Source organism: Gopherus flavomarginatus, chromosome 19 (assembly GCF_025201925.1).
Source record: "Gopherus flavomarginatus isolate rGopFla2 chromosome 19, rGopFla2.mat.asm, whole genome shotgun sequence".
In the NCBI taxonomy this organism is placed as follows: Eukaryota; Metazoa; Chordata; order Testudines; family Testudinidae; genus Gopherus; species Gopherus flavomarginatus.
Window position 1 is genome coordinate 20,172,049 of NC_066635.1, and position 27,429 is coordinate 20,199,477.

The window sequence follows — 27,429 nt, forward strand, 5'->3', positions numbered from 1 at the left end:
AAAACACTATACCACTTAGAGATATTTATTTTTATTTGAGCAAAAACATGAAGACATCAATTTGAAAATCTTTATTTTTTACCTTGTATTAAGTATTAAAGGATCACCATCCAGTGTCTGATAAGAAAGCAGCAGGTATAGTGTTCAGTCCATTCTCTAAATATCAGATAAAACATGAACTTTAGAAAGCTTTCAGAATTACAGCACAGTTCATCAGAACGGGCACACACAAATGTGGCTTTCAGAGTAATCTATATATACACACAGGGGAAAGCTTGCAATTTGTTTGGTTATTATTCTCTAAGCAGAGTCATTGTAAAGACTTCGGATAAAAGAGGCAACTAAAAGTGTGTTTGAGAAATCATCTGAAGACATGCTGAGATAGAAAGCTCTAGGGCCAGATCCTTTGTTACACAAGATCCTTTCATCTCACTCTGGTACCATGAAGGGACCTTAAAGGAGGCCTACATTAAATACACTCCTAGGGCCCTTTCCCTGCCAGAGTGGTGTAAAACAGCTTGTGTGTGAATGAGAATAGTGCCCCATATATTTGGTAGATGTTAGAGCTGAACACAACAAAGCTGCTACTAAATAAAGTGGTACAAATGGCAAACCACAATGTTTTCCTAAGTCAAAATATGTTGTGGGAAAAATAACGTAAGTGCCTCAAAGCTGCTGAATATAACCCATGACTAACCAAAAATTGCATAATTTAAGTTTTGGCTGATTTAAACCACTGCTGTGAAATATCAAATAGTCATGATTTTATGCATGTATAATTAGTCATATGAATTTGTTGCTACATTTTGCTCTTTTTAAATCTCCAGGCACAAACAGGAGTTGGGCCCTTTATGCCTTTGAAAATGTCCCACTGAGATTTTTATATCAGAAGCAATGTTACAGAAGTCTATATAAAATTCTCTTCATGCATTCAGGTAACACTGTCAGTTTGTTTAAAGTTACGTATGATGCACACAAAAGCAAAAACGTTACAAATCTCACACACCTTGCAATGTAATTGAACTATAAATTTAATACTTAACTGCTATATTTTAAGGAAAATAGTTATGACACATTTACATTTAAAATAATTTGCGTTCTAAACTTTAAACACTTATATGCCTGTTGATGTTCAATGAAAAACAGAATTTGAGATGGATGAGCAAACGGTCAGATGAAAGATACCAAAATGTCAGACAGCCTACCGACTGTTGTTGCCATGAGATCCAACAGTCAACATCAGTCTGATAAGCTATCCGACAGGATGGTACAGCCATGGAGATGTCACGACGGTAGGCAACACAAGTGAACATTCAGGCAGAACAAAAAGCATGTTTACTGCACCTTGCTCGAGATGGGCAGATGCATCTAATTTAATAGGTATTGAGCCAGTTCTAGCCTAAATAGAATCCATGTACCACCATTTAAGAACGTCTGATTAAACAAGTCAACTTATTTTAATTTTCTTATAGATAAAACAAAACTACATTCCTACTAGTTCAGGGACTATTAGAGAAGTGTTGTATATACACAGTAGCAGTGGAATAGTCACCTATTTACTAAGAAAAGAACAAGTCTACCCCTTCAATACAAGTTAATTTCAAACACACTGATTTATAACAATAAAAAATCCCAATATTTATTCAAGTATACTTTAATGTTCTTTATTACGGTTATTAATTACCATTCCTGTGTTTAATTTCTGATTTCTACGCTTCCCCAGCTTTTTCCCTGCAGTACTCATGGTGCTATAAATCTGTATTCCTGACATTAAGCAAACATCTAGAGTGATCTGATAACAAAATTAGTAACGTCATTTAACTAGCCCATTTAAATAAATCATATCATACTGCAAGGTGCTAAATACATGCTCTCTACTTCCTTCTGCTGAGCAAGAAGTTCGAGAAAAATTAACAAAAGGTTTCTGTGCTTACTGTACAGGAAGCATTAGTAAGCATGCAATAAACTGGACATAAGCTTAATAAAGAAACTAAAGAGAAACTGAGTATACCAAAGGTGTTGAGGGAAAGAAACAGCTTAAAAAGACCGACACAAGAAATTCTGGAATGATCAAAGATGACTTTATAAAGTTTTATCTTGACTTCATTCTAAATATACAGAATAAAAAAAGTGAACTGCACCAGTTTGACATCAGCCATCTCTGCTTACACCATTATGAAGTTGGCAAGGGTGGCTTTTCCAACCAAGAGCATGTGCGATGACCCGGCATTTCTGAGAACTCAGATGGACTCGTATTACCATGAGGGACATGCAAGAATGTTACCCAGTCTACTATCATTTACATACATTTCAATGACCTTGAAATTATGAGGCATGACAGCCATCCTTCAAAAGAAAATTGTTACTTTTAGGCCAGGCTGCAAGTTAATCAGGAAATCTGGAGCTGTGCTAAGTATTAAATCATCAATTTTGGAATTAACTTGAATGGAAAGCATTCATGTTCAACATTAGTCTAGCATCACACGTGCCACCCCAGAAAGTACAACTCAGACTGAATTAAAGAGAGAGTATATACATTACCTTAACATACATACGTTTGTAAATGAAAGTTATTCTCTAATAGTGAATTACTTTCAAAAGAAAATTAAAAAATTGATACAGCTGGAAAATTGACGATTTTTAAAAATGTTTCCCTGTTTTGAATAATGCCGATTTTTAACATATGGTAAGACCTGTCACTTGCATGTCTGCTAAAGCCCATTTCAATGGGTTTTACCCAGCTTATTTTGTCTTTTCTTCAGAGTACATCTTCTGCTGCACTCGTTTGGCATAGCTTTGGGCCATGGAGTTTATTATAGACAAGATGAAATAGCAAACCATGACAATCACAAGTTTTTCAAACATCCATGATAACCAGTTCTCCCCCTGCAAAAACAAAAAACAGAACAAGGGGAAAAAATTCAGATTAGCAGAATACAAAAGATTTCTCCTCCTCCTAGCTGAAGGGAAAGAAAGAATCTAATCTCAGGATTCTGCATAATTTATCAAACTACAACAGGAACAAGCACAAACTAACAGGGTCCCTGCAGGCTTCTTTGTAAAGCTAACTTTGGTCTTTTAAAGTCAGCATGAAAGGTGCTGCCAAATCACTGCAGGCAACTGATTATTTCTGGTTGGTGAGTCGATAAGTGATTTATTAGCCATGATTTTGTTTCTTTTTGTTGGCGTCTCATAAAATTCACATAAAGCCTGATGTGATCCGTAGTCATTTGCACAAGGTACAATACGGTCAGTGGTTCAGTCAGTTTTTACTAAACTGCCTACAGCAAGTTTGATACTAATTGGAAGCTATTTCAAGTTATGTAGCTGGAAGTTAATGGAATGGATTAAAAAATCATGCTTCTGCAGTGTTCTCCAGTCCGGTGCTTTTTTCTACTTTCTATTTTGGTCAAAGGAGGGCAGCAATGCACTGCACAGAGATTACTTCACAGGGCAGAAGTTATTCCAGACTGGTCTTCCCTTAATTACCCTTCTTTTTCTGTTAAGAACTAGGAAAGCAAATGTTTATACAAACAAAAGGGTTTAGGACTTAAAATGTAAGGTTAATAATTTGTGTATATCAATATCTTAGTTGCCCTAAAAATATCATGTCTAAAATTTAGGGGTTAATTAATCCTTTTATATCTAAAGCTGTGGGACATGAATTTAAAGATTTTTGCATGAAAAGGCCCCCACATTGTATTTTCCTAATATTTTCTCTTTGACCATCGAGATGTGTTTTGGTTGGTTGGTTGATTGGTTGGTTGGTTATTTGGTTATTTTTTTTGGGGGGGGGGGGAGTAGGGTTAAGTAGCTAACAAGAAAAACAGAAAGTCAAATCCTAGATGCTTCAGTAATATTTGATGGTGGGGGGAATTCTTTACTCATAATTGTACATGGAAAGTGAACTTTTTGCTGTCTTTAATAGCTTGCCTCTTGTACCGAAAGAAATGACTAGAAAGTCAGGACAAACCACCAGCTTTGCTTAGCTGCCTAGCTTACTCCCAGATGGATAGAATGTCTAACCCAGTTCTATGTAGTAACAAATACAGTTTTTCCTCTGAACTTCCCAGATTGTTTTTAAAATCAATTCAAAGCCTTATCTCCTTTGAGATTTGCAGGTCTTTGAGGACTAGAATCAAAACTTTATCAGATAAAATGGGTAAGGAGTCAAGGAGTAGCAAAGAAGAAGAAAGGAAAAGAGGTAGTGGGTGGAATTCTTACCTGTGGCACTCCATTGTCAGATTTGTGGTGAAGTTTAATTCGCTGAGCTTCCAAGTACTCTTGAAACGGCTTCTGAAGAGAGGGACCTATACTTGGGACAGCACTGGTGCAAATTTCATTCCAGAGAACAAGACAAAATTTGGAGAGAAAAAACAAGAAAACAATTTATTTATTTTTTAAACTTACCACTTTGGCTCAAAAGGAACAAAGTTCAGATTAGAGCCATAGATCAGAAGGCATCATCCTGCATGGGATAATTGGGAGACCCAAACAATACAGTGTTTGTTATCGATTCATCTGAAGAAGAGAGACAAGTGGGTCCCCCAGACTCTCAAAGAGGAAAAAAAAGGGGTAAGAAAAAAAAAAAAAGAAAAGAAAAGGATTTCACAGCAGATTGATAATAAACTCAGAGGTAACACAGAGAGCTATATGCTCCACTACTTCCTCAAAGCCAGGGAGAAGTTCAGCTAAGGCTGTGCACTGATGCACGGCTGAGAATAAAATGAATGACTTCTCAGAAGTCCCACATTTATCACCAGCAGTTCCTGTAAGAACTGGTTTGAACCGATTAATAAGGAAATGACTTGTGCTTGTGTCATCCCTCAGTTAAAAAAGAAACTGCCCACCCTATGACTTGCCCCTATCTTCTCAAAGAAGGCGGCTCCTTTCTCAAACTAAGTCCTTATTAGGACAATCTGTGCGTCATCCTTATCCAAAAAGAATGCATTAGCAAATTCTAAAGGCACCTCCCACTAGTCAGTGATTAACAAAGGAACAAAGAAGGAACTATGAACCTTGTTCTGATTCATTCCATGTTTTATGGCAGATGACTTGCATAGAAACTACAGTATGTTACTAAACACCTTGTTCTCAGATGACTGTAATAAGGATCTCTGATAAGTTTATGTACTCAGTGCCTTCTCCCATCTATAAAGAGCTGGAAATACTAAACTGGACAGGCTTAGCAAAATAGCTACCAAATTTCATTCTGGAGATGCCAGAGCATTTTTTAAATTGTAACTTGAGGCTACTCAAATGAATCAGTATCATTTTTTGTATCCACTATCTAACCATTGCAGACCATAGCAGTCAACAGCAACATAAGACAGGAGCTGTATCCTCTTCCCCATAGGGACCTACTTGCTCCTAAATACATGGTTCTTGGTGCTTTAGAATTACCCACAAGAGACACTTTAAGCCTTTGTGTACACTATGGCAACTTCATCAGTGGTGACAAAGTTCCTATGGCTGGACCCTTCTTCTCTACACCAGGGATCTCAGTGAAAACCAGTGGTCCCCCCCCCCACTTTCCCAATGCAGACATGCCCCATCTGATTTTCAAAATCATTTAGTGTGCTTTAAAAAGGGGGGAAAGAGCACTTCCCAAATTAAATGACATTTATTTAGTACACTGCATTACAATTCACTCTTTTTCACTAGACAGATTACATTTTCCTGGGTAAATAAAACAAGTTAGAAAGGAGGACAATGGCTTTCTAACATTTAGAATTTTAGTAAATCCACAGAATCCAAGAAGTACAAATAGCTCACTATCAGCCTTTCTAATTAGATTTGCTCCACTAGCCTGGGGCAAGCAATTTTACTAAATGCCAAGTTTAGAAAAAAATCTTCAGTGATTCCTCATCAACATGGATAAACTGGTGAATACATTTTGTGGCTGGGCTGGTAAGTTTTCCTAAAAATTTTGCAAGGCAACTGTAACTATAGATCCATGTATTTTATGGAAGGGGATAGCAGCTTTTACAAGGTATTTCCAGTTCTTCAGAAAACTCCAGTAACGGCCCAGCTGCTAGTTTGCGGCAGAAGTTCTCCCGAATGACTCGCTGGTCTGTACGAGTCACTGGTTTAAAACCATCTCTGGGGTATTTTTTTTTTTTTAAATAAGTGACACATACAACAGAAGGAAAAAGCTACTGAAAGGCAATATTTCACTTTTAAAAAACTTTACATGAATTTTAAAATAGAAATGTTTAAATGGTGAGAGTTGAACTAAGTAGTTGTCCAAACCCTTGGTTTAAAAAAAAAAACCCAACCTCATCTACTCAGTCTCCAAAATTATAATGACTATCACAGCAGTGAAATGAAAATTAGGAAGTTCACAGGGCTCAGATTAGGGCATTGCCTCCTGATACATCAAGAGTATGTTTTAAAAAAAAGTCTTTCATTTAAAGCATTCTGCACAACTTTTTATAATGGTGAATGATGATTGAAGTTCGCTTTATGACTGAACTTCATTAAGCTATTTTATGGACCTTTGGGCCATGCATACAAGGACCATGGGAACCCTAAACTAGATCCTGCATAACTCAACAATTAACAATATTTTATGGCATATTTATACTTATACACACAGTTGCCAAATAAATATGTGTTGTATTCATTTTTACTAGAGTGAAATGTAGAAAGTAGCAAGTTTATACATTTATATTTGCAATACTAGAAATGAAATTTTTCTTTACCTTTAGTGGTTAAAACCTCTAGTTTTGATTATTTCTGTAATTGTCCAGTAAAATCCAGCCATTTAAGCAGTACTAATTCTCTGACCATTTCCTCACACACATTCTGAAGAGCTAACATTTTACTGAATGTCCAGAACCCAATTTCAGTTGCAGGGTATATACATTTTTAAGGTTAGCAATTGATCAAATGCATTTTAATTACATACCACAGCTCTCCCATTCCTAATGGATCTTTAGGAAAGTATGTCAACCCACTAACTCAACAGCCATAGACTAGATTTCAGCATCAGTTTCAAGAATTCTATCCATTTGCTGGATGCAGTTGCGACTGCAGAAGCGACAGCATTTTGCATCACAGTTCTGCGCCACTCAGTAATGGGTTTAAAATGTAGCTTCAGAAGAGAACTGTGGTTCCAGTTTTCTAACTGCAAACCACATACATCATTGCGCAACTGGCTGAATAAAGGAAGGCAATGGAAGATATCCCCTCCAACAATAAAATGGCATCAAGCTACCCCTTATCTACCATTCTTTTCAGATCCTCTCACTTCCATAGTTAACAGAGGAAAGCCTGTGGTCTTTTAAAAGAAATAAGAGTAATAATAATAAGAACTCAAGGACCTAAATGTACAATAGAATTTTGTTCATCAATACACTTTATAATCTGCACACAAACAAAAACTCCCTACCTTTCAAAGATTTAGCAACACGGGTAGTGAACTGATGTATGACCTCAATTTTTGTTTAAATAGAAAGATCATCACTAAGACATTATGAAACATCAAAAGCAGTGATAACTGTCATAAGTAGTGAGCAAAGGACATTCTATGAAGTATTCTCCTTTATTGTACTTATTCACAAATTTGCAGAATTCATTAATTTGTATTGCATCCCTAACATTGATGCAAGTCAGTGAGGTTGACTTTATTTTTATATTAAGTGTTAGAAAATATTTTTAGATTTTACCTTGCTTGCAAAAATAATCTCTCTCAATTTGGATTCAGAATGAGAGATTTCAGAATAAAATAAGAACTATTTGCATAACCTGAAATTGTACTTTTTATTTTACTTTGTAGCAATCCTATACTAAATCTGAATGTTTCTTGAGGAACTGTGAATCACTTCTGTTTAACTGGAAGCTACAATTAGCTTAAAAAGATTTCTTATTTTCATTTACCTGTGTTAAATATATTTTTGGATATTCATCTGAAAAACTGATTTGAAAAATTTTCAATGGAATAAAACTTTACAAATCTTGGAAGCTTCATGATACACTTTCGGTGATCCTGCATTAAAGAGCTTAGCCTTTTTTAGAAAAATATTACTGATTGAAGAGAATGTCTATCAGCTGAATGGAGTTAAAAATTTCTCTTAAAGAACTGTGAAAAATTGGTTATTTTGGTTGAACATTTCTGCTCTAGTTACCAATACACTTGGGATTCACTGATAATTTATTTGCAGATTATAGTAATCAAAACCAATTTGTCAAAGACACTACACACTGCAACTTTCTCTCTCTCTCTCTCTCTCTATTTTTGCTTAAAACAAAAATCACTGTCTCTACAAAACTCCAGATACCAAATGTATGGTGGTGATAACGAAATGGTGCTTATGATTTGAGCAGAAATCTTAGCCTGGATCTCTATGGGTTAGAAGTAGAGTGACCAAACAGCAACTGTGAAAAAACAGGACAGGGTATGGGGGTAACAGGAGCCTATATAAGAAAAAATCCCCCAAAAATGGGACTGTCCCTATAAAAATGGGACATATGGTCACCCTAGTTAGAAGAAGATTTTTCTCACAAAAAATCAAGTGCTTGGAAGAGATGCACCAAAAAAATTAATGATTTATCAAGGATTTGTGATGGATTCTCCATCACTGGGAATTTTTAAATCAAGACAATGTTCTTCTAAAAAGATATACTGTAGTTCAAAAAGGAATTATTTTGGGGGAACTACTGCGTCCTCAGTTCTGCGGAAGACCAGACTAGATGGCAACCATGCTCCCTCTTTTAGAACCTATAAACACCATTTGAAAAGGGTTAACAGTTTTCATTTTGTGAATGTTCTCTTTAAAAATACACCCTTTCCATTAAGCTGGAAAGACTCGCTGCTAATATAAGGACTGGGCTTGTCCAGACTACACGGCTACTAAACACACAGGCACTGTGCTTGCTCAAGAAGAGACAGTGTTCGTAAGAATTAACTGTTCATAGGAAAAAGGACCCTACATCACATTCTGGTTAACATGTCAGAAGCCCTACAGTTTTGGCCAGAAGTAGCACACCTATAGTAAAGTATTGTTTTAAATAAATCTAGAGCTTGAGTCAAGTAAATACCTGCCCAGCTTCATCACAATGGATTGCCCATGTGAGACTCTCCTTCAAATCAATTTTCTACAGGGTTTCCCAGAGTGAGAGAGAGAAAGACTGCGTGCACGTTTGTGAACATACCTCTTACTAACCTGGTCCTTTGGCTCTATGCAACCATATGTTGCCTTTGTGGGTGATAAACTGTAGAAACCAGATTAACACCTCTAGAGCCCAATTCTGAGTCAGAAAGCATATGTTCACCATAGCTGTGGGAAGAGTTTTTGAACTGGCTACTCTGTCCCTACCCTTGGACTACCTGAAACACCAAACAGATAGAAGATCATGTCATGATCACATTAGGGGGCTTTTTTAAAATGGATTTTTCCCCCCCTTTCATCACCAAAAATCCTTTTGCTTTTTGTCAACATGAGCCATGAACATATTCTGATTTCACTAATAAAGTAAACTTAGCCTGCAGCCAGATTGATTCTCCGCCTCTACAAAAAAGAAATGTTCATTGGTGACAAAGAGTCAAAAGTTTAATGTAATGAAGGGAATTCACTGCTCTGGGCTCTCCTCCATTATCTGTGGCTCTGAGGAAGACTGGTTCTGCTTGTTGATCAAACTTGCAATGGCAGACAGAGCAATGGCTTTCAACTTCCACATAACTGTGGAAAGCTAAAGAAAAGTTTTACTGTATATCACATACAACTCCTAATATACCCAGCTTTGAGTTGCTCTGTTCTGATTTTCACATTTCTTTCTAGGTTTTCCCCAAAGGACACAGGAGATACCTAGGAAGCCGTATGTTTTACTCTTCATATTGCTGCACAAGAGGAATGAGGCATTCACTAAAATAGCCACAGTTAGACATTTTCTATTGTCTCTTCCTTAAAAGGGCTCAAGATGTTATGGATTTGTATGGCCTAAATTCTCAACAAGAGTTTTATGCCTCAGTTATAACCCCCCCAAACAAACAGGTTTGAAAGGATATATTTTGAGTGACACTGCACTAGTAAGTGAAGCTGACTGATTTGCATGCCTCCCTCACCATCCAAAAAGTACACCTTCTTCTGGCAAGTTATCTGAACCTTCAAATGGTTAATTTTTTTTTCCAGACAGTGATCTAAACAGGCTTAACTGTTAGTATTTTAATAAGCTGTCATTTCCTGTGCTGATAAAGATTCTCACAGTATTTAAACCATCCATTTCCCTGAGGCTCAACCAATACCAGGACACAATTCATGGTGAGTCAGAATGGACCTCAGACTCCTTGCCTGACTCAACCATGATAGATTACACTGCAGCAAATCTGGACTCACTCCTAAGGTGCCTCTGGCTTAAACAGACCTGACTTCTAAAACTCAGGGCAGAGTCACTGGCTTTAATTTAGATCAGTGCAGCCTTGGGTTTTAAAACATTTGAGGAAATAAAGATAAGTCATCTGTATTATTTTAAAATTGGAGAATGAAACTGGTGATATTTAATTAAATAAATCTGGTTTATGCTCAAGGTCCAGGGGAGCAAAGCTGGGGTTAAAAAGCTGCTTTGCATTTTCATTTTGATTTAATCTGAAACATTATTAGGAATAAATCTTCAAATAAAATACTTGTGTGATCATGAAATTAAAGTTGCCTTAAATGTGATCTAATTTATCTGGGATGGCCTCAAATACACAAGTGACCTAAATGTCATGAACAACATCTCGCCTTGAGAGATTTTTATTTTTGGTATGTTAAACACTAACTTTAACAGAGTTGACACTGCAGTTTGTATTAGATTTCAAATCTGTTGGATATTGTTATTTGTAAAGAAATATTTCTTTTATCTGAGGGCAAGAAAAATCAGAGTTGTACCTTTAAAAAGCAAAACTACAGCTTTCAAACATTCACTTGCTAGTTCAGATTTAAATCCTACAAGCCCTATTCAAATAAACTCTTAATTCTATTGTGATCCATCTAAAGGTTCTAACATCAAAACATCTCAATTTTCATTAACATCTGTGTCCCTTTTAAGCTATTAAAACCTTTTTTGTGCCAGTTTCCCCATTGTGTACACAACTGTATTATAAAGGCACAATCCCACAGGTTTCTAATATACTTGTGGGAGGAGAGCCATTGATTTACTGCACCAAGAAATGTCAGGTGTAATGTTGTAAGCTTCCAAAAGCATTTCTACCTCAGGTGACTTTATTTAAAGTCACTGCTAAATTATCTATGTTCTCAGACGTTTTGGATTATTTTCAACAGAATTTTAATAAATAGCAAATCAGTCTAAAATGCAAATTAGAAGCAATTTTTTAATATATACTTTAATTCTGGTGCCAATTCAGGAAGACTTCTTCCACCATATTAGTGCTGAGTTATTTATATAAAACAAAGGTCCATATAAAGACAGGACATGAGATTTGTAAATCAGATCTTGCTCCTTGGACCGTGTTCTGTTAAAATCAAAGTGTTGTGGATTCTGCCAGTTTGATGCTTACTGTTCCAAATTATATTGCTGGGGTCCTGAAGCTGCTAAAGAGCTTCACTTTGCATATTAAGGAGAATAAATCACAAAGCTAAACTATTCTGCATGAAAAGATAGAAAAGGCCACACTATAGATTACTATCATTGTCCTCACTGCTAATCTAAAAAAAAAAAAAGTATTGGTTTTTTGGGAAAACTTCAAAGGAAAAAATTAAAACCTTTTGAGTGGCTGACGTTTTCTGACACCATTTTTGGATGAAAAATTGTGTCAAGAGGAAAGCACAATGCCCTTTACAGATAAAGTCACAAGAGTCAGTTACGACTAATTTGCTGCTGAGTCAATGGGTTGCGTTGTGAATTGTAACGTAACAAGGAGCGGCACACCATTAGTTCATAAAGTCAGTGATTCAAGTATGAATACAGGCTGGTTTCATGTAAGCTGTTTAATTACTAGTGCAAACTAGTCAAATTCCAACTGGCCTGTGTGGCTTTAAAGCATCAAAAATTGGCTCAGGTGAAACCCTAGATTGAGAAATTGCTCAGAAGAAATATTTGATACTTCGGGTTAGATTTTCAGACCTATGTCTTCTGACTCAGACTTTGCTGTTGCATTAATGGAAGTTACAAGTCTAATCTGCAGGACATGGCATTGACAATTTAGCCCTTAAACTGCACAGGAGTGCTACAGTCTACATTTTTGCATAAATATCACTGACTGAATGGACCCCACTTTTTGTTTGTCTTTTGCAACTAGTTAACAATTAATTTCCTGAGGCATTATTTTTAGAAGGGAAATGTGACACTGTCAAATGGAGCAAGTGTACGTATTTCCCCAGCTCAAACATTGCTCATACCTTATCCTGATCATCACAGGAACATATACTGTACATACAAAACCTTTTTCTGTGAAAAGAGTGGCCACATCCCTCATACTGTTTAGGCAGCAGGACTATGACGACAGCATTTGCTGCCTGAGCTTGGGATGAGCTTCCTACTGGCAAGTTCTAATGAGGATCATTTGCATGGGGTTCCTGAAGGATGCTGAAGTGTTTTAACAACAGGTTTTACGATCTATATATATGTAATAAAAACTTCACTTATTATGAAAGTGCAGCTACTTCTGGGGTGAAACTTGGCAGCCATTTAACATTACACAGCACTATGCTAGAGCTCAGAACTCCCAGCAGGAACCTAGAACACAATTTTTTTTCTTCTGTCCTCTTCTTTGATCACTAAGCAATGGCAACTCCTTAACAGCAGGATAAAACCAAAGGGTGGACTTTTCTTTCTGATAAATCATTCAGCAATGTTACAGCTTGCCAAAGTTCTTTGTATGGTTGCTTTTGAGCTTTAGTAGCTTTCTGGGAATTCCTAATGCCCATTTGAAATCACCACTTCAAAGTCAAATGTGATCATGTTTAAAAGCAATATGCTCAATGACTTCATAAACATTCCTGCAGCTGTAGGTAAAACAATTACATCGAAAGATTAAAAAAATACAAAAGAAAACCCACAATCTAGCTACTAATTAAACAATTTTAAAATTGGTTAATTGTGGCCTGAAACTAGTACAAAAAAGTATGTAACACGGCTGCTTAGTAAACTAACCTCCTCTTTAAGTCAGAGAATACAAAAGTAATAGTTAATACATACAATACATTGCAACTTCCAAATTATTTGCTGATATCATTGGTAGCTGAGTGATCCGAGGCTCCCCCTGCCAATCTTTCAGTGGCCTTCTGCCTTTTCTCAGCTCAGACCTCACTTGGAATTTCAGCAGCAATCCAGAATCCAGCATGTGCAGAATACTGATGCCCACCTTCTTGCACATACAATCAAGTACAAGTACACTCTCCCCCATCCTAAAACAACTTCACTGGCTTCCCATTCATTTAGACTGGAATCTTTCTGGGGAAAGGACTGACATTTTCTTCTGTGTTTGTACAGCACTAGCACAATGAGGTCCTAGGCCACGAGTGGGGCTTCTACAATAACACAAATAATTTAACTCACTGATTTTCTGAAAAAACTAGCCCTGCTGCTTAAAATCCTCTGTGATCTTGCTCCAACTTCTTAGGGCCCTCTCTTATTCTCTATGCTCTATCCTCTTCAGCTAGCACCGTCCTCCTTTCCCGGGTGCTCTTCCACACACCCTGGCTCAGTTGGTGAGATAGCCTTGCCAACATGGGGATGCTGACCAGAACAGCTCTCCATGTGGATGCTCTTATTTCAGAATAAGAGCACCTTTTTCTGATTTAAATGAATAGCACTTTGGAAGTAGATTAAGCTAATCTGGAAAAAGGCACTCTTCTTCCAAAATACAAGAGTCCACATGGGGAACAGCTACTGCACTTTGAATTCACACCCTATCTTAATCCAAAATAACCCATAAGTGTAGATGAGCCCTTAGGTCTGTGTACCTCAGACTTCTCCATTTTATTTCAAAACTTGGTTGACAACATTTCCCTCGCTAAACCTCTCAGTATCTTTCAGCTTTTGATTTATGTAATGGTTTTTAATTCTGAGGTGTTTGGGTAGGTTGTCTGTAAGAAAAACTTTCTACAAAATAAAATTGTGAAACCAAAGCACCCTGAACTGTATTAAAGGGATGGTTTTGCAAGTTCAAGATACAATGAACACAGACTCTGGTAATATCAGTAAAGAACTGCAATCCTAAGGAAAAGAACTGCACAGAACTCTGTTTTTCATTAAAGATTAATACTCATCTATTTATCAAAGAGAATATGGTCTAGTGCATAAAATCGCAACAATTTCAAGGACGTTAATAATTCTCTCCTTACAGTTCAACTTAATCTTCCATCGAGGCTTTGGTGATCCTGTACATCAATTTTCTTTTAAAAAAATCTTTCTGGTTAGACACTGTTTTGCAAAAGGCAACATCTAGGAATTACAAACTATCTCAAGTCAAACTAATGGCATAAATGTGATTAAAAAGGTTAATGTTACTGATCATTGAGTATTCTCTTTGTACTTAATAATGATTGAGAACTTCTAATGCAAGCTGTTGCTTAAGTGCTTTATATACTACTCTAGAGAGAAATTGATGAGGTAATGCTAGCAGACTGTGTTTGAGAAAAAGTCAAGGATACTGGGACATTCCAAAAAACTTACTGTCTCCCAAGAACATTTTTGAATTCTGACATCAACTGTCTAATAAAAATCTGAAGCCAGCGGAAATCCTGTGAATATGTTCAAAAGTCTCCAAGACAGATGAAGAAAGAAAAAACTAGCTTTGGCCCAAAGATTGCATTTGAGGAAGTCTTTGGAAATATACCTTACTCAGCAGCAGAGTTGATCAAAGATAAACAACAAATCTGCTTTGAGTAGCTAATGTCAAAAAAGACAATTTAATGATTTCTAACCAGTAGAATTTTTTTAAAGGAATATTCAAAACAAAAAACATTCATTTTGAAGTTTGTTACAATCCAGACTCCTAATGAGAAACTCCGGAAGCAATAAAATCAGATCTGTTCCATCAGTGAAGTGCCCAAGAATGTTGCATCAGACCCTCCTATTTCTTTGTATAACATTACTACTTCAAGTTTACATATTTCAATAGCAATTATTTCCAGACATTCCTATCCAGAAACTCTTCTTGAGACCAAATTTTTTTATGTACTAAAAAAGCAGTTAACGATTAGACAACAAAAATAGTCCTGGCTATCAATCATGTGTCCTCAAAAGTGAGTGAAAGTCCTTAAGGAGCAAGTAAACTCATCTTTAGAATTGATTTTGAAATCAGATTGTTAACACTTTATGTATATCAGACATCAGATCAAATATTACATTTAAACCACTGTTTAATAAAAATGAAAACCACCTCTTCTAATGTCAGAGCAGTCCGAACAATATATTAAAAAAAGTCTGCAACATTTTTGTCTTTGAGCACACAGTTAAGCACAATTTAGTGATGCAATACAAGATGATTTGCACTAAGTCATGTATATTGAGACAAATTAACTGCATATTTTGTTTGTATTCACGTAGTTTTATACACTGCTTAATGCTGTGTATTGGGAACATATTACTTAGATTGCCAATAAGGGATGATCAGATTGACTTGGGCTCTTGAAATTATACAGCATTTTTGACTGAATAGGTAAATTTTAAGTGACATGGTGAAAATCAGTGCTTGATTACATATACTTTTCAATCAGTATTAAATCCCATCATGCCAATACATTCATACATTGTATTTTAAATTATTATTTTTTTTTAAACTGGGTATTACATGTGTTCTTGCTCTTCTTCCCCTGATGTTTTAAATCAAATCTGAGCTTAGAACAAGTCTGAATCATTTCCTAATAAACACACTAGTCTGGAAAAAGACAGGTATTTTCTCAAAATAGGAACAGTTTATCCCTAAACAGCTCGCAACTTTCTCTAATGAAAAAACATGTTTGTAATAGAGAAGATTACAATGCTATGCCCAGGTTTTCATCCTAACATAAGGTATTTCATATAATAAAATATATGGAATGTCTCTTCTAAGGGCCTCCACCTTTAAGCTACTTGTGAACACTATGTATTGTAAGTAGTGACAGTTCATTCATTTTCTAACAAGGAGTCACAATATATCATCACAGAAAGCCACCAGATTATACTGCAGATCTTCAGCTAGCAGGGTCACTAATTCATAATAAGAACATGATATGTACACACACCTCTACCCCGATATAATGCAACCCGATATAACACAAATTCAATTATAACGCGGTAAAGCAGTGCTCCGGGGAGGGGGAAGGAGGGCTGTGTGCTCTGGCGGATCAAAGCAAGTTCAATATAATGTGGTTTTGCCTATAACGCGGTAAGATTTTTTGGCTCCCGAGGACAGCGTTATGTCGGGGTAGAGATGTACTACATCCATCCAAACTGTCAGGATATCACTTGAGGTAGCTGAAATCTTTGGGATAAGAAATGACAGCTCAAATAAGATCTAAACCAGCTTTGCTGGCCAAAGCTTGCACTTCGAGAATAAAGCATTGCCTCCTCTAGCAGAAAGTTGACTTTCAGCATACTAGATTGGACTCCTAGTATTCTTCCACTCAAACACTGAAGGTATTAGTCAGTTATAGAATTACTCACCCAATTAGGGACACCATCTGCTCCACTATATGTTTGCTGAATGTTATAATTACGAAAAGTTTCTGTAGGAAGGAAAACATCAGTTAGAGAAATGTTTAATCAAAAAGGAAGCAAGGACAATGGAGTACGACAACTTATGTTCTTTCCAATTCTTCTTCTGCACTTACAGATAATTTTCCCTTAACTTTTCTTTCAGTGTCACTGTTTTTCAATATCATCCTTTTCAATGAAAGAGGCAGAACAGATAAGCGCTAGTTACTTTTAAACTGTTATTCTATTTCCTCATATATTTAAATTTCTTGCAATGTTTTTCCAGCCTGTGTTGCTAACCATTTCACATCCTCCCTAAACCTAAATTCCCAGACGCTTAAGGTCACAACTCCACCAGTGTCTTCATGGATAAAAAACACCCATCTCTGTGCAGAAAGACAAATTTATGTCCCCATTACAAACATACATTTGGGTAGATAAAATTCAAAATTTCATGGTAGTGAAAGATAGTGAATCTTTTTGGTTCCAAGACTTTATCCCTTAGAAGGGCAATGTAAAGAACACAGACCTACCACGTTAGGGACAAAATAAAGGAGATCATGGGTATCCAAATTTGCCTTTGAAAATTAGACTATTTGTCCCGTTAGAGGCAGTGACCTGGTTGAGATGATTGCCCTAGATACTGAAAGTTAAAAAATTAAAATAAGAATGTATTTCAGTGACAGAAAGGTGACCATAAGTAGATAAAATGCCTTATGTGATAAATCCAAAGCCTCATGATAATTGTATTACTCTACTTGCTACAGTTAAAGTTATGTTAATATAGCCACTGTTAATCCCATTTTTGTCAGATTTGATAGCTTGTCCTTTTACAGATTGTAGGTGAGATGATACATAGTGTTTATACAGTCTCCACTATAGTGTATTTATAATTTGATGAGAGGTGAATTAACTGGGCTCTGAATAAGGAAATTAATAAAACTTTGATTCAATGGTCCAGATTAAAAGGGCCAATTAAATGCAACTATAAAATGGCAATGCTTATGGACTCGCTGGCTAATTTTATTATAACTCTTTTCCACGACCACTGCATTTCCAAAAATTCCAATTTACAGAAAAATCACTACAAAATCCAGATTATTGCACAATTTGCCTGAAAGAAAACAACACACAAAATGTAATTCTAATAGCTAAACACATTTATGATGTGAAAGGGTTTACCAAGTAAGTGTACAAGGCACTGGGAATATTTGTTGCTTTCACTATCCCAGTGTAGATCACTGGAAATTATATTGCAAAGCAATGGAGAACAACAAACTCTCTTCAAATTAATTTCACTGTATAGATTAAAAAAATCTTGGGAATTACTTCCCACAGAGACTATTTTATTTTTAGTCTTTTCCAAGTCAGAATAAATAAAGCTTAACTATACACATTTCAGTTAAATACAAAATTCCAAGGAAGGCAAAAATGGCATTGACCAATGCAAGTCTTTTCACAATAAACTCAACATCAAGATTTCTGACCCATGAATTGGCCTCCATTTTAAGACTATGCAAAGTAGGATAGAAAGGCAGATAAAATAAGGTGGAAGGAATACCCCTTTAACAGGAGTTCTGGTCTGGGATGAGATCCTTCTGGTTGGGTGTATTGAAGAAGTAGTAATCTCATGCAGCCACCCACTATCATTACTTTAATGAAGTAACGATAAAGATTTTCAAGCTATACAACTGTGGCGAGTGCATTACTACTGGGGATGCTGAATCAAAAGACATTTGTTCTACTGATTACAAAGCAGGTGACAGTTAGGGACACATCATATATCCAGCTGTAGCATCACCAATAACTATAATGTAATTGAATACAATACCAATTTATCTTGCATTGAACAGAATGGTGAGAAGCTCCTCCAGTTACTTTAAAAGCTAGCATCAACATTTTCAGAAGCGACTAGTGATTTTGGGTGTCCAACTTAACGTACATTGAAAGGGCTTCATTTTCAGAAAATATTACCTGTTTTCTGAAAATCAGTCCCCTTTGAAGTGTCTGAGTCACCAGTGACTTTTGAAAATAATGGCCAAGGTGTCCAAACACATGCCCCCAGGTTGGCTTCAGCAGAGACCATCAGTGGGATGAAAGGATTGGGATTTTCTTTAAGACTAACTCAAGTGAAAGTGAACATTTAAAAATACTTCCTGACTGATAAACGCTCATTCCAGCGCTCTCTGAAAACGAACATGTATGTGTGTTACCAAAAAGGTAAGTTCATTATGAGTATGAAGCCTTTTCCATCTGGTAAAAACCCTAGGTAAATAACTTGGCTAACCAATTTCCTGAGTGGTGTAGGCGGTGAGTTTATAGCCATAGATTATTTAGTTGCCCAAGTTTTGAGTACAGTAACTCCAACAGAACCTTTATTTTAAATCTGTTGCACCAAATGAATTTTCACCACAGTGAGTCAGGAAGGGGTCACCACAGCTCACTGAAATACTGCAGAGATAACGATGCAACAAATCCTTACAACAAATCCTCCCCAGTGTTTTATAAGAGGTGTAACATGTACTTGCCTGGATGTGCATTTTAATTATTGCTTTCCCAATTAAGGTTGCGCCAAAGAAGGTCCAAAAGGGAACCAGAAAGTGGCCACATGTTATCCCTGCCAGGTCAAACAGAGGATTTGGAATCTATGAAGTATAAGGGAAAGAAAAAAGAACCAGAACTCAATATTACATTCACTTTACTTAATATCTCAAACTTTGAAAAATGACCTCCTCCTCATTCCTCAAAACCATCCCAAAATTGTGCCTTAATACACACAAAAATGTTATTATAGCCCATAACTTAAATCATTAAGCTTCAGCTAGACAATGTCCCAGACAATTCCACTCTGATTGCTATTCTTTTAATCTGAGGATAAAAGAGTAACAGAGGTTTTCCATATGAAAAGCATAGAAAACACAGCAAGCAGTTTGATATCTCAAATTCTCTCCCTGACAAGCACGTTGCTCGTGTGAGTCAATGCTCAAAATGATCTGCAATGATTTCTGTCTGAAAGGCATAAAACCCCTGGTACTTAACAGTCATAAATAAAAAGCAAAGATGTTTATTTAAAGAACAAGAAGTATTTCATTAAAAATTAAAGGATTTCTTTATTGTTAAACTCTTTCCTTGAATTTTTATTTAATTTCAAGAACATTTTAGAGAAGGGATCATAATACTAAGAAAAGACCAACCGATTCCAAGACTTGATACTTAACCTACAGCCCACAGCATACTGCATCTGTCAGATAAGAGTAAACACACAAGGATATTTTGCTTACAGTAGCAGCGAATTACACTGCTATTTTCCCACAGTATTTCTGCTTTCTCTGTTCTGTTACGTGAATAAATAAATATAGGCAAATTAGATACTGAGAGAGCTATAAAAGTGACATTTAAGATTTCAAGTTTTAATATATGGTTAACATTTAACAAGTTGTTACAGACTAGTAATTCCAAGTTTAATTAGAAGTTCATTTGAGCACCCACCACTTTCCTAAGAAGGCAAGACACATCAAATGGTATCCACTCATGCCCATCTTTGCTTAAGCTGCATCTTGACCACACTAATAACCATCTTACTTATAGAAAACTACTAACTGGATTTACCTATTAGAGGGATGTATTTCTCTCACAAAACAAGTCTACACTAGTCTATAAGGTGTTTTTTTTTTTTAAAAATCACATTACTCAATATGCTGTAACTATTACATGAAAACAAGCGATTAACGCAAAACAAATTAACTAGATTAAAAAAGTCACAATTAATTGCAGTTTTAATCACACTGTTAAACAATACTAGAATACCAATTTACATTTATTATAAATATTTTTGGATGTTTTTCTACATTTTCAAATATACTGATTTCAGTTACAATACAGAATAAAAAGTGTACAGTGCTAACTTTACATTAATTTTTATTACAAATATTTGCACTATAAAAAAGAAACAAGAAATAATATTTTTCAATTCACGCCATACAAGTATGGTAGTGCAATCTCTATCGTGAAAGTGAAGCTTACAAATGTAAAATTATTATTATGACTTTAGTGCCTACAAGTTGAAGCATGGATGGGTATACAAATGTTTAGCCTGACACACAAAAATCTTGCAACGCTGGCTACAATGGTGCCATGCAAACGCCTATTCTCACTTTCAGGTGACACTGTAAATAAGAAGTGGGCAGCATTATCTGCTGTAAATGTAAACAAACTTGTTTGTCTTAGCAATTGGTTGAACAAGAAGTAGGACTGAGTGGACTTGTCGGCGCTGAAGTTGTACATTGTTTTTTTTTTTGTGTACAGTCATATAAAAAACCCTATATTTGTAGATTAAAACTGTGATTAATTGTGATTATTTCTTTAAACTGTTTGACAGCTCTACATGAAAACCATAGCATAGATGGGGTAAGTTGTATCTGAACATGCATTAACTAGGGGAAACCTAGGGTTCCTCTCAACCAGCTAACACCTGTTAAAATACAAGATGAGCTGCCCACGTTAGGATGTTAAAATATGTTGCTAACATGTGCTGTCTTAACACTCCTTTTATCCTAATCTAGACATACCCAAAATGAGTATGGAAGGACGTCAGAAAAAGCTAACCACAGGATGTGAAATCCTCACTGGCCTACCATAAGGATTTATTAGGCTGCTTTTGCCATTCTGTTCATAAACTGGAGAGCCCTCACAGATCTAGACAAGCTATCTGAGCTCAAAGTACTAGTAAAGGGCTAGTTAGTTGCTAGGTTGCCAAATAAATTGTTATTAATGGAATCCAATGGTGGATAGTCTTTGGAGGTTAGGTAGGGATAGCGGATACCACAGGCTAGGATCATTCTGCTATGGCCTTGTCTTCACTAGGAAAATGTGTATGTTTTTAACACGCGTTAGCTAATGTGTTAAAATTCTAATACAGACAAGGTAATTTATAGTTTTAGCTGGTTGAGGTTTATTCTAGATGTTAAAGCTACAGATTGCATTGTCCATACTAGGTTACAAATTAACAAACAAGTTAAAAACATGCTTTTTTCCCCTAGTGACGACTGTCAGACTCCCCAGGGTTTGCCCAGCTGTGAGCATAGTCCTGTCCAACAACAGAATAACTTGGGAACACTGGGCATATACTCTTTATGGCCAAGTGGCTGCAGCTTCCTCAAGATAGGAGCTGCAGGAATTATCTTCAGGACAGTGCCAATGCTTCATTTCAAATTGCCATTGAATAAAACTATGGCCAATCAGCCCTGCTGGCTGAGCTTGTGAGGCTTTTGACACAAATATGGAATTGTGTGTGTCTCTAATGTGATAATTTCGGAACTCTGCACAATGTATTCCCCTTCCCCAACCCCCATGTCAACTCTGCCTATCTTCCCAATACAGTTTACAATGTTAAGACCCTGAGTGACTTATCTCCCAGCCAGAAAACAAAAGTAGTAAGAATGATGGGGAGAAAGAGAAATGCATGCAAGAGCCCCTTGCATGTGGCAAAGCAGGGCGAGGGGGGGACACAGAGCCCCTGATATGGGGAGACTCAGGGAGTCCCTGAAATAGAGAAGGATGAGAAGATGGCACACAGGGAGCCGTTGGTGGGAATGAAAGAGTCTCTGTTGTGCGCAATGATTTTGGTCAACACAGGCAACAAAGCATGCCTCCCTAGAATTATCCAATGTCTTCCTTGAAGCATTGTCCATGAGAAGTTCATATCATGCTGTCTTCATAATGTTTTCATAAGCAAAATTCAAAAGTTACATTTTAAAAAGGGATTCATCACTTAGTGTACACTAGTCATCCGGAATTTCCACATGCATGAAAACAAATAGCATACTGTACAGCAGAAGCAGACTGAGCTGATAGGCTAACTCACATTTAAGATACAATGCACCTTAGCTGGTAATACTGCATCACACTAAGAAAACGACTGAACACTAAACCAAAGCATTACTAAGTAACATCCTCCCCCCATGTTTACATATGCTCCTGTTTTCCCGATATCCACATTTTACCCAGTCCAGCTGCTCTGATAAGTCATCTACCATTTTTAAATTGTTTTTCTCATTAAACAAAGCAGATACATTAGGCTATTCAGTAACGTCTCACGAGATAGTGACTGCAGAATGATGAGTCAGACCTGACAAAAGCTTACTAATTTGAGAGCTTTGAGTATAATTCAGCTCAGTGATCTAGCTCTACACAAGGGACACTCAATAGGTGGACTGCATGCCAAATCTGGATTGCCAGATACTTTTGAATGGACCCCTATATCTTTTTATTTATCATTTCGGGGGCGGGAGGTATTATTTTCTCTGGAGTCTGGCCCTTGACTATACCTGGATGAAGAAATTTGGACCTTGACAAAAAATAATTGACTGCTTAAACTGGAAGGCGTTTGCCAGCTACGTGATAATGAGGGCCATGCCAGAAACTGTAATCAGATTGATCTTTGCCAGTAAATGTAAGGGCCCTAACTTTTACAAATATTATTATTTGCCATCTCTGAAGTTCTGGAAGCTAATAAAGAAACTAGGCTCACAGAGGGTGACGAAGGATGGCAACAGGTCTCAACTGGGATATGCAATGCATCCCCACCAATAATCACATCTGTCAGCAACGGCAGGGAGAGAAAAAAAATCCTGTCTCCCTAACAGCTTCCAGTTTGCTTTTAGAGGGAATTTTAAAGGTGCTGGATTAAAACCCTACAAGGTGTGAGATGTTGCTACTTTTGCTTCCCCTGTGTAAGGGCATCACCATAGCCTTTAGCGGAGGTGCCTGAAATCAACAGCCCCCTGGTTTAGAAGACAGGAGACTGCTAGAGGGCTGTGACTTTACGATTCACTCCCTTTCCTTAGTCCATTTGCTCTCTTGGGCTCCTTAGGGTAGGGTGAGCTGAGAGAATGTCTTGTAGACACATTTTGAGGAATCACTGTGGGTGACCATTTTAACCTGGTTGTGTGTTTTGCATAGACAACTTTATGTATGTGGGGGATATTTCTATTCCTGCTTCTTGTTTAAAATGTAGAAGAAGTGCGGAGAACTATTAGCCCAGGTACGTCAGACATCTACAGAAATGAAAACACGGTTTTATCAAGACCCTAGGGTAGTGCCTGAACCAGTCATAACAAACCAGGATACATTTTCTTTATGACTAATCCCCAGAAATCAGAACTGGTTCACTCTCTACGGAATCAGGATAGGAGGAGCAGGCCTGCTTACGCCCTAGTCACAGGATAGTGGGCAACATGGCACGCTCTTGCATTAGACAAGACCGATACAGACTAATACAGAGTCTGCTGCCTGTTATGAAGTAGAAGCTTATGGGCATTTAACTTGCTTTTAAGGATACCTTTGTTTACTCTGCTGAAAACTTCAATGTGAGGCACACTGGACCATAAATCTTTCCAATTCATAGGCAGCAGCAACATCACAGCAAGCATCAGGCTTCACTGTAACAGGCTTTACCATATAACTAACCACCGCATCTTGTGGATAGCAAGCCATCCTGACACTCATAGGGAAGCCCTGAGTTGGGGGTTGTTGGGGCTTTCTTAAACTTATTAAAAATTTTCCTTGAAAGTATGCATCCCCCTTGTTTTGTTCTCACTGCCTTGTTAATCCATCTCAGTTTTTGATGAGAGCTGAGACAACAAGGAAACAAAAACACTAAGCTCTTCGGGGTAGGGGCCATCTTTGTTCTGTGTTTATATACCGCCCAGCGCAATGGGTTCTGGTCCATGACTGCAGCTCCTATGTGCTTCCACAAACAATAATTACCACCGCCAACACTCCATTCCCCCAACATGGAGAACAGCTCTTGTTTGATGAACGTGAAGATTAAAATTGGGTTGCTAAAAACCAGACCAAGCCATGGGCAATTTAATGTTATTTCACTGCAGGTAAGTAATAAATCTCACCTAGATTATTCACATTTCTGTGACACTTCCCTGCTCCCACACTCCCCAAACTGTGTTACTGGAATAAAACTTACTGAAGCACAGGCCAAAATGCCAAAGAATCCAACCTTCTGCACCAGGTTCTGGACGGCCAGTTTAGCTCGGGAGGCAAAGTCCTGTAAACAAGGAAGCAGGACATTAATAAGGATGGAAACGAAACAAAAGCATCTCTTCAGCAACGTACAGCATATAATTTCATATTCTCAAACCTGTCCTCTAGCGTTTGTATTTTACAAGCGAGCAATTAGAGAGCTGTTAAGACAAGAAAGCAAATCTAACACGTCAGTGAACCAAACATTCATCATGTTTAGCCAAGTTGAAATTCTGAACATTTACAGTCACCAGTTTTTAGCTTTTCCTGCAGACATAAATCTTCCAAATTATGTCACATAGGTACAGATTACTCCACTATAGAATAATCCCTTCTAGTATATTTTTCCTTCCACACCCCTGAGTTGCTGCTTCCACTACTGCACTACTCCTAATGCTGCAGAAGAGGTTAATCCCTGCAAGGCCATCAGCAGTGTGTCACAGACGGTAGAAGGTACTTTCAGAAGTTGAGGTCAGCACACAGTATTTCCATAATACCTCACGTCTCTATCACTGTGGAAAGACGCTCTCAAACCAGGGTCTCCAACAACATGTGCTCCTGGTTGCTACAACAATTGAGATTCTGAGGCCCCATCAAAGTTAATGGCAAAACTCTTACTGATGTTATTGGAGCTAGGATTTCACCCCTGAGATTTAAAAAGCAATGAAGAAGGTGGTCATGTCAATGTTAAGGCTATATTCCCTCTGCATCAGAGCCATTCTAACCACGTGTAGCCTACCTCCAAAATATTTTTCTGTGAACAGTGCCATAATGCATTTAAATGACTGAAGTCTATAAAAATGATAGGGGTGAACAGTTCTATTTCCCACAAATTCCTTAATCAAATGCTTTATCACTAAGAAAAAGACAAGGTGGGTGAGGTAATAGCTTTTAATCGGACTAACTTCTGTTGGTGAAAGAGACAAGCTTTTGAGCTACACAGAGCTCTTAAGAATGGATTTAATTAAGAATGGATTTAATTAAGAATGCAATGGAATGGAGCTCTGTTTAGCTTAGAAGCTTGTCTCTTTCACCAACAGAAGTTGGTCCGATAAAAGATATTACCTCACCCGTCCTGTCTCTAATATCCTGGGATGAACATGGCTACAATTATCACTAATAAGACTGTAAAATACTGATTTCAGTCACTTAAAACACAATAGCTTTGTCATTTAATGTGCTGTTTACTTTCTGATTTTTAAAGTCAGAGAAACATTTGACATAATCAACTTTAGAGTGTCTGTTGCTTTATCAAATAGACAGTAAAATGGCTATTTTAAAATCAAAGTTACTATAAAATGTAATCCCACAGAGGTATATTAATTTTACTTAAAAATGAAGGAAGTAAAACAGAAACCTGCTAGAATATACAATTGTTATTCAAATTAAAACAGGTCTGTTTAAGTGGATCCATGTGCAAAGACATCTATTCAGGCTTGGAACAAACTGTACGATATAAAATGGGAATGCTTTGATATTAAGGTGCTTAAAATTGGGGGAGTTCACATTAATAAGATTTTGTCAAAAGTCAGATATTATGTATGTTTTTATATTCTGTTACAAAGATTGTTAGACACAACCTCCTTTCATAGCAAGCATCTTGCCTAACAATCTGATTATTAACCCCCTACCCCTTTCATGGCTAGATATGCTAAAGTATTTCAACCTACACATTTTTAAAACTTATTCTCATTACTATAAACAGAACCTTCAGAAACGTAAGCTAATACATATAAACAGCAAATATTTTTCATGAACAACAGCAGTAAGCAAATGGATGTGATTCACGTATGTAAACGTTTTTGAAGTAAAAATTTAAATATTTATTTATTCCACTTGTTGTTCAGCTTTGTTAAAAAGATCTTTCATATAACATTGCATCTTTTCTCCAAACTACAGTAAAATAAAACCTATTCATTATGGCACTTTTTAACCAACAAATTTGGAGGATTCTTAGTAATTAACTGAGTTCTTTGAGTTGGAATGGTAATTTTCAGTTTAAAGATAGCTTTTGACAGTCAGGCAGGTTATTGTTCTAACCTAAGTATTTTTCTGTTTAAACACAATTATGTCAACGTTAAAATCCATACTACAACTTTACTTACTCTGAGTTTTATATACGCTGAGAAAAGTTTTCAATTTAGAAATTCTATTATTGTAGAAAGAGCGATCATTGAAATTTTCTCTTTTAAACTACTGTTTTTAGAACACTTCCAAATTAGGACTAGCAAAAATTAATACTATAAATTAAAGAAAATAGAAAAACAAAGTCAGATTTTTATACCCCGCCCCCATCATGGGGCATTTAGTGTTTATGTGGATTTTTTAAAATGTGCTCATCCGATATTCTATTTTATGATACTCCAGTGGGAAATTTTGCTATACGAATAGTAATAACATCTCATATATACCAATAGTAATAACATCTCATATATACCATCTCATAACCCACTATCTACACATTCTATTGACAAATAAAATAGGATAAAATAGTTATATTTAAAACTTCTTCCAATTTGTTTTCTACTTTAAATTTACAGGCTATTGAAACCACAAGTAGGTTACAAACCAGTGCCCATTCCTGCTCCTGTTTAAATCTTAAGACTCTCAGTGACATCACTGGGACTGAGACTAAAAATTTAAATTTGGGAAAGTATCTATAAATGTTGCATATTTTTACTTTGTCATCTTTATACTTTGAACTGTCTTCCCAAGGAAAAAAAAGTGTCTGAGAAGAAGCAGTTTATTATACTAATTATATGGAAATGC

At 36.6% G+C, this 27,429-nt stretch overlaps 2 protein-coding genes across 4 annotated transcripts in view; both read right to left on the minus strand.

Annotated features, from left to right (window-relative positions):
- LOC127037293 (uncharacterized) overlaps positions 1-5,033 on the minus strand; it is a 120,639-nt gene extending 115,606 nt beyond the window's left edge. The window contains exon 1 of the mRNA XM_050928808.1: positions 5,019-5,033. The gene's annotated coding sequence lies outside the window, so the exon portion shown is untranslated. The remainder of the gene's footprint in view (positions 1-5,018) is intronic.
- VMP1 (vacuole membrane protein 1) overlaps positions 1-27,429 on the minus strand; it is an 85,686-nt gene that overhangs the window by 428 nt on the left and 57,829 nt on the right. For all 3 annotated transcript variants that reach the window (XM_050928822.1, XM_050928823.1, XM_050928824.1), the window contains 5 exons: positions 24,605-24,685; positions 19,152-19,268; positions 16,594-16,655; positions 4,225-4,327; positions 83-2,886 (listed from right to left, as the gene is read on the minus strand). In XM_050928822.1, coding sequence (XP_050784779.1) covers positions 2,743-2,886; positions 4,225-4,327; positions 16,594-16,655; positions 19,152-19,268; positions 24,605-24,685 — 507 coding nt within the window. In that variant the 3' untranslated portion in view covers positions 83-2,742. The remainder of the gene's footprint in view (positions 1-82; positions 2,887-4,224; positions 4,328-16,593; positions 16,656-19,151; positions 19,269-24,604; positions 24,686-27,429) is intronic.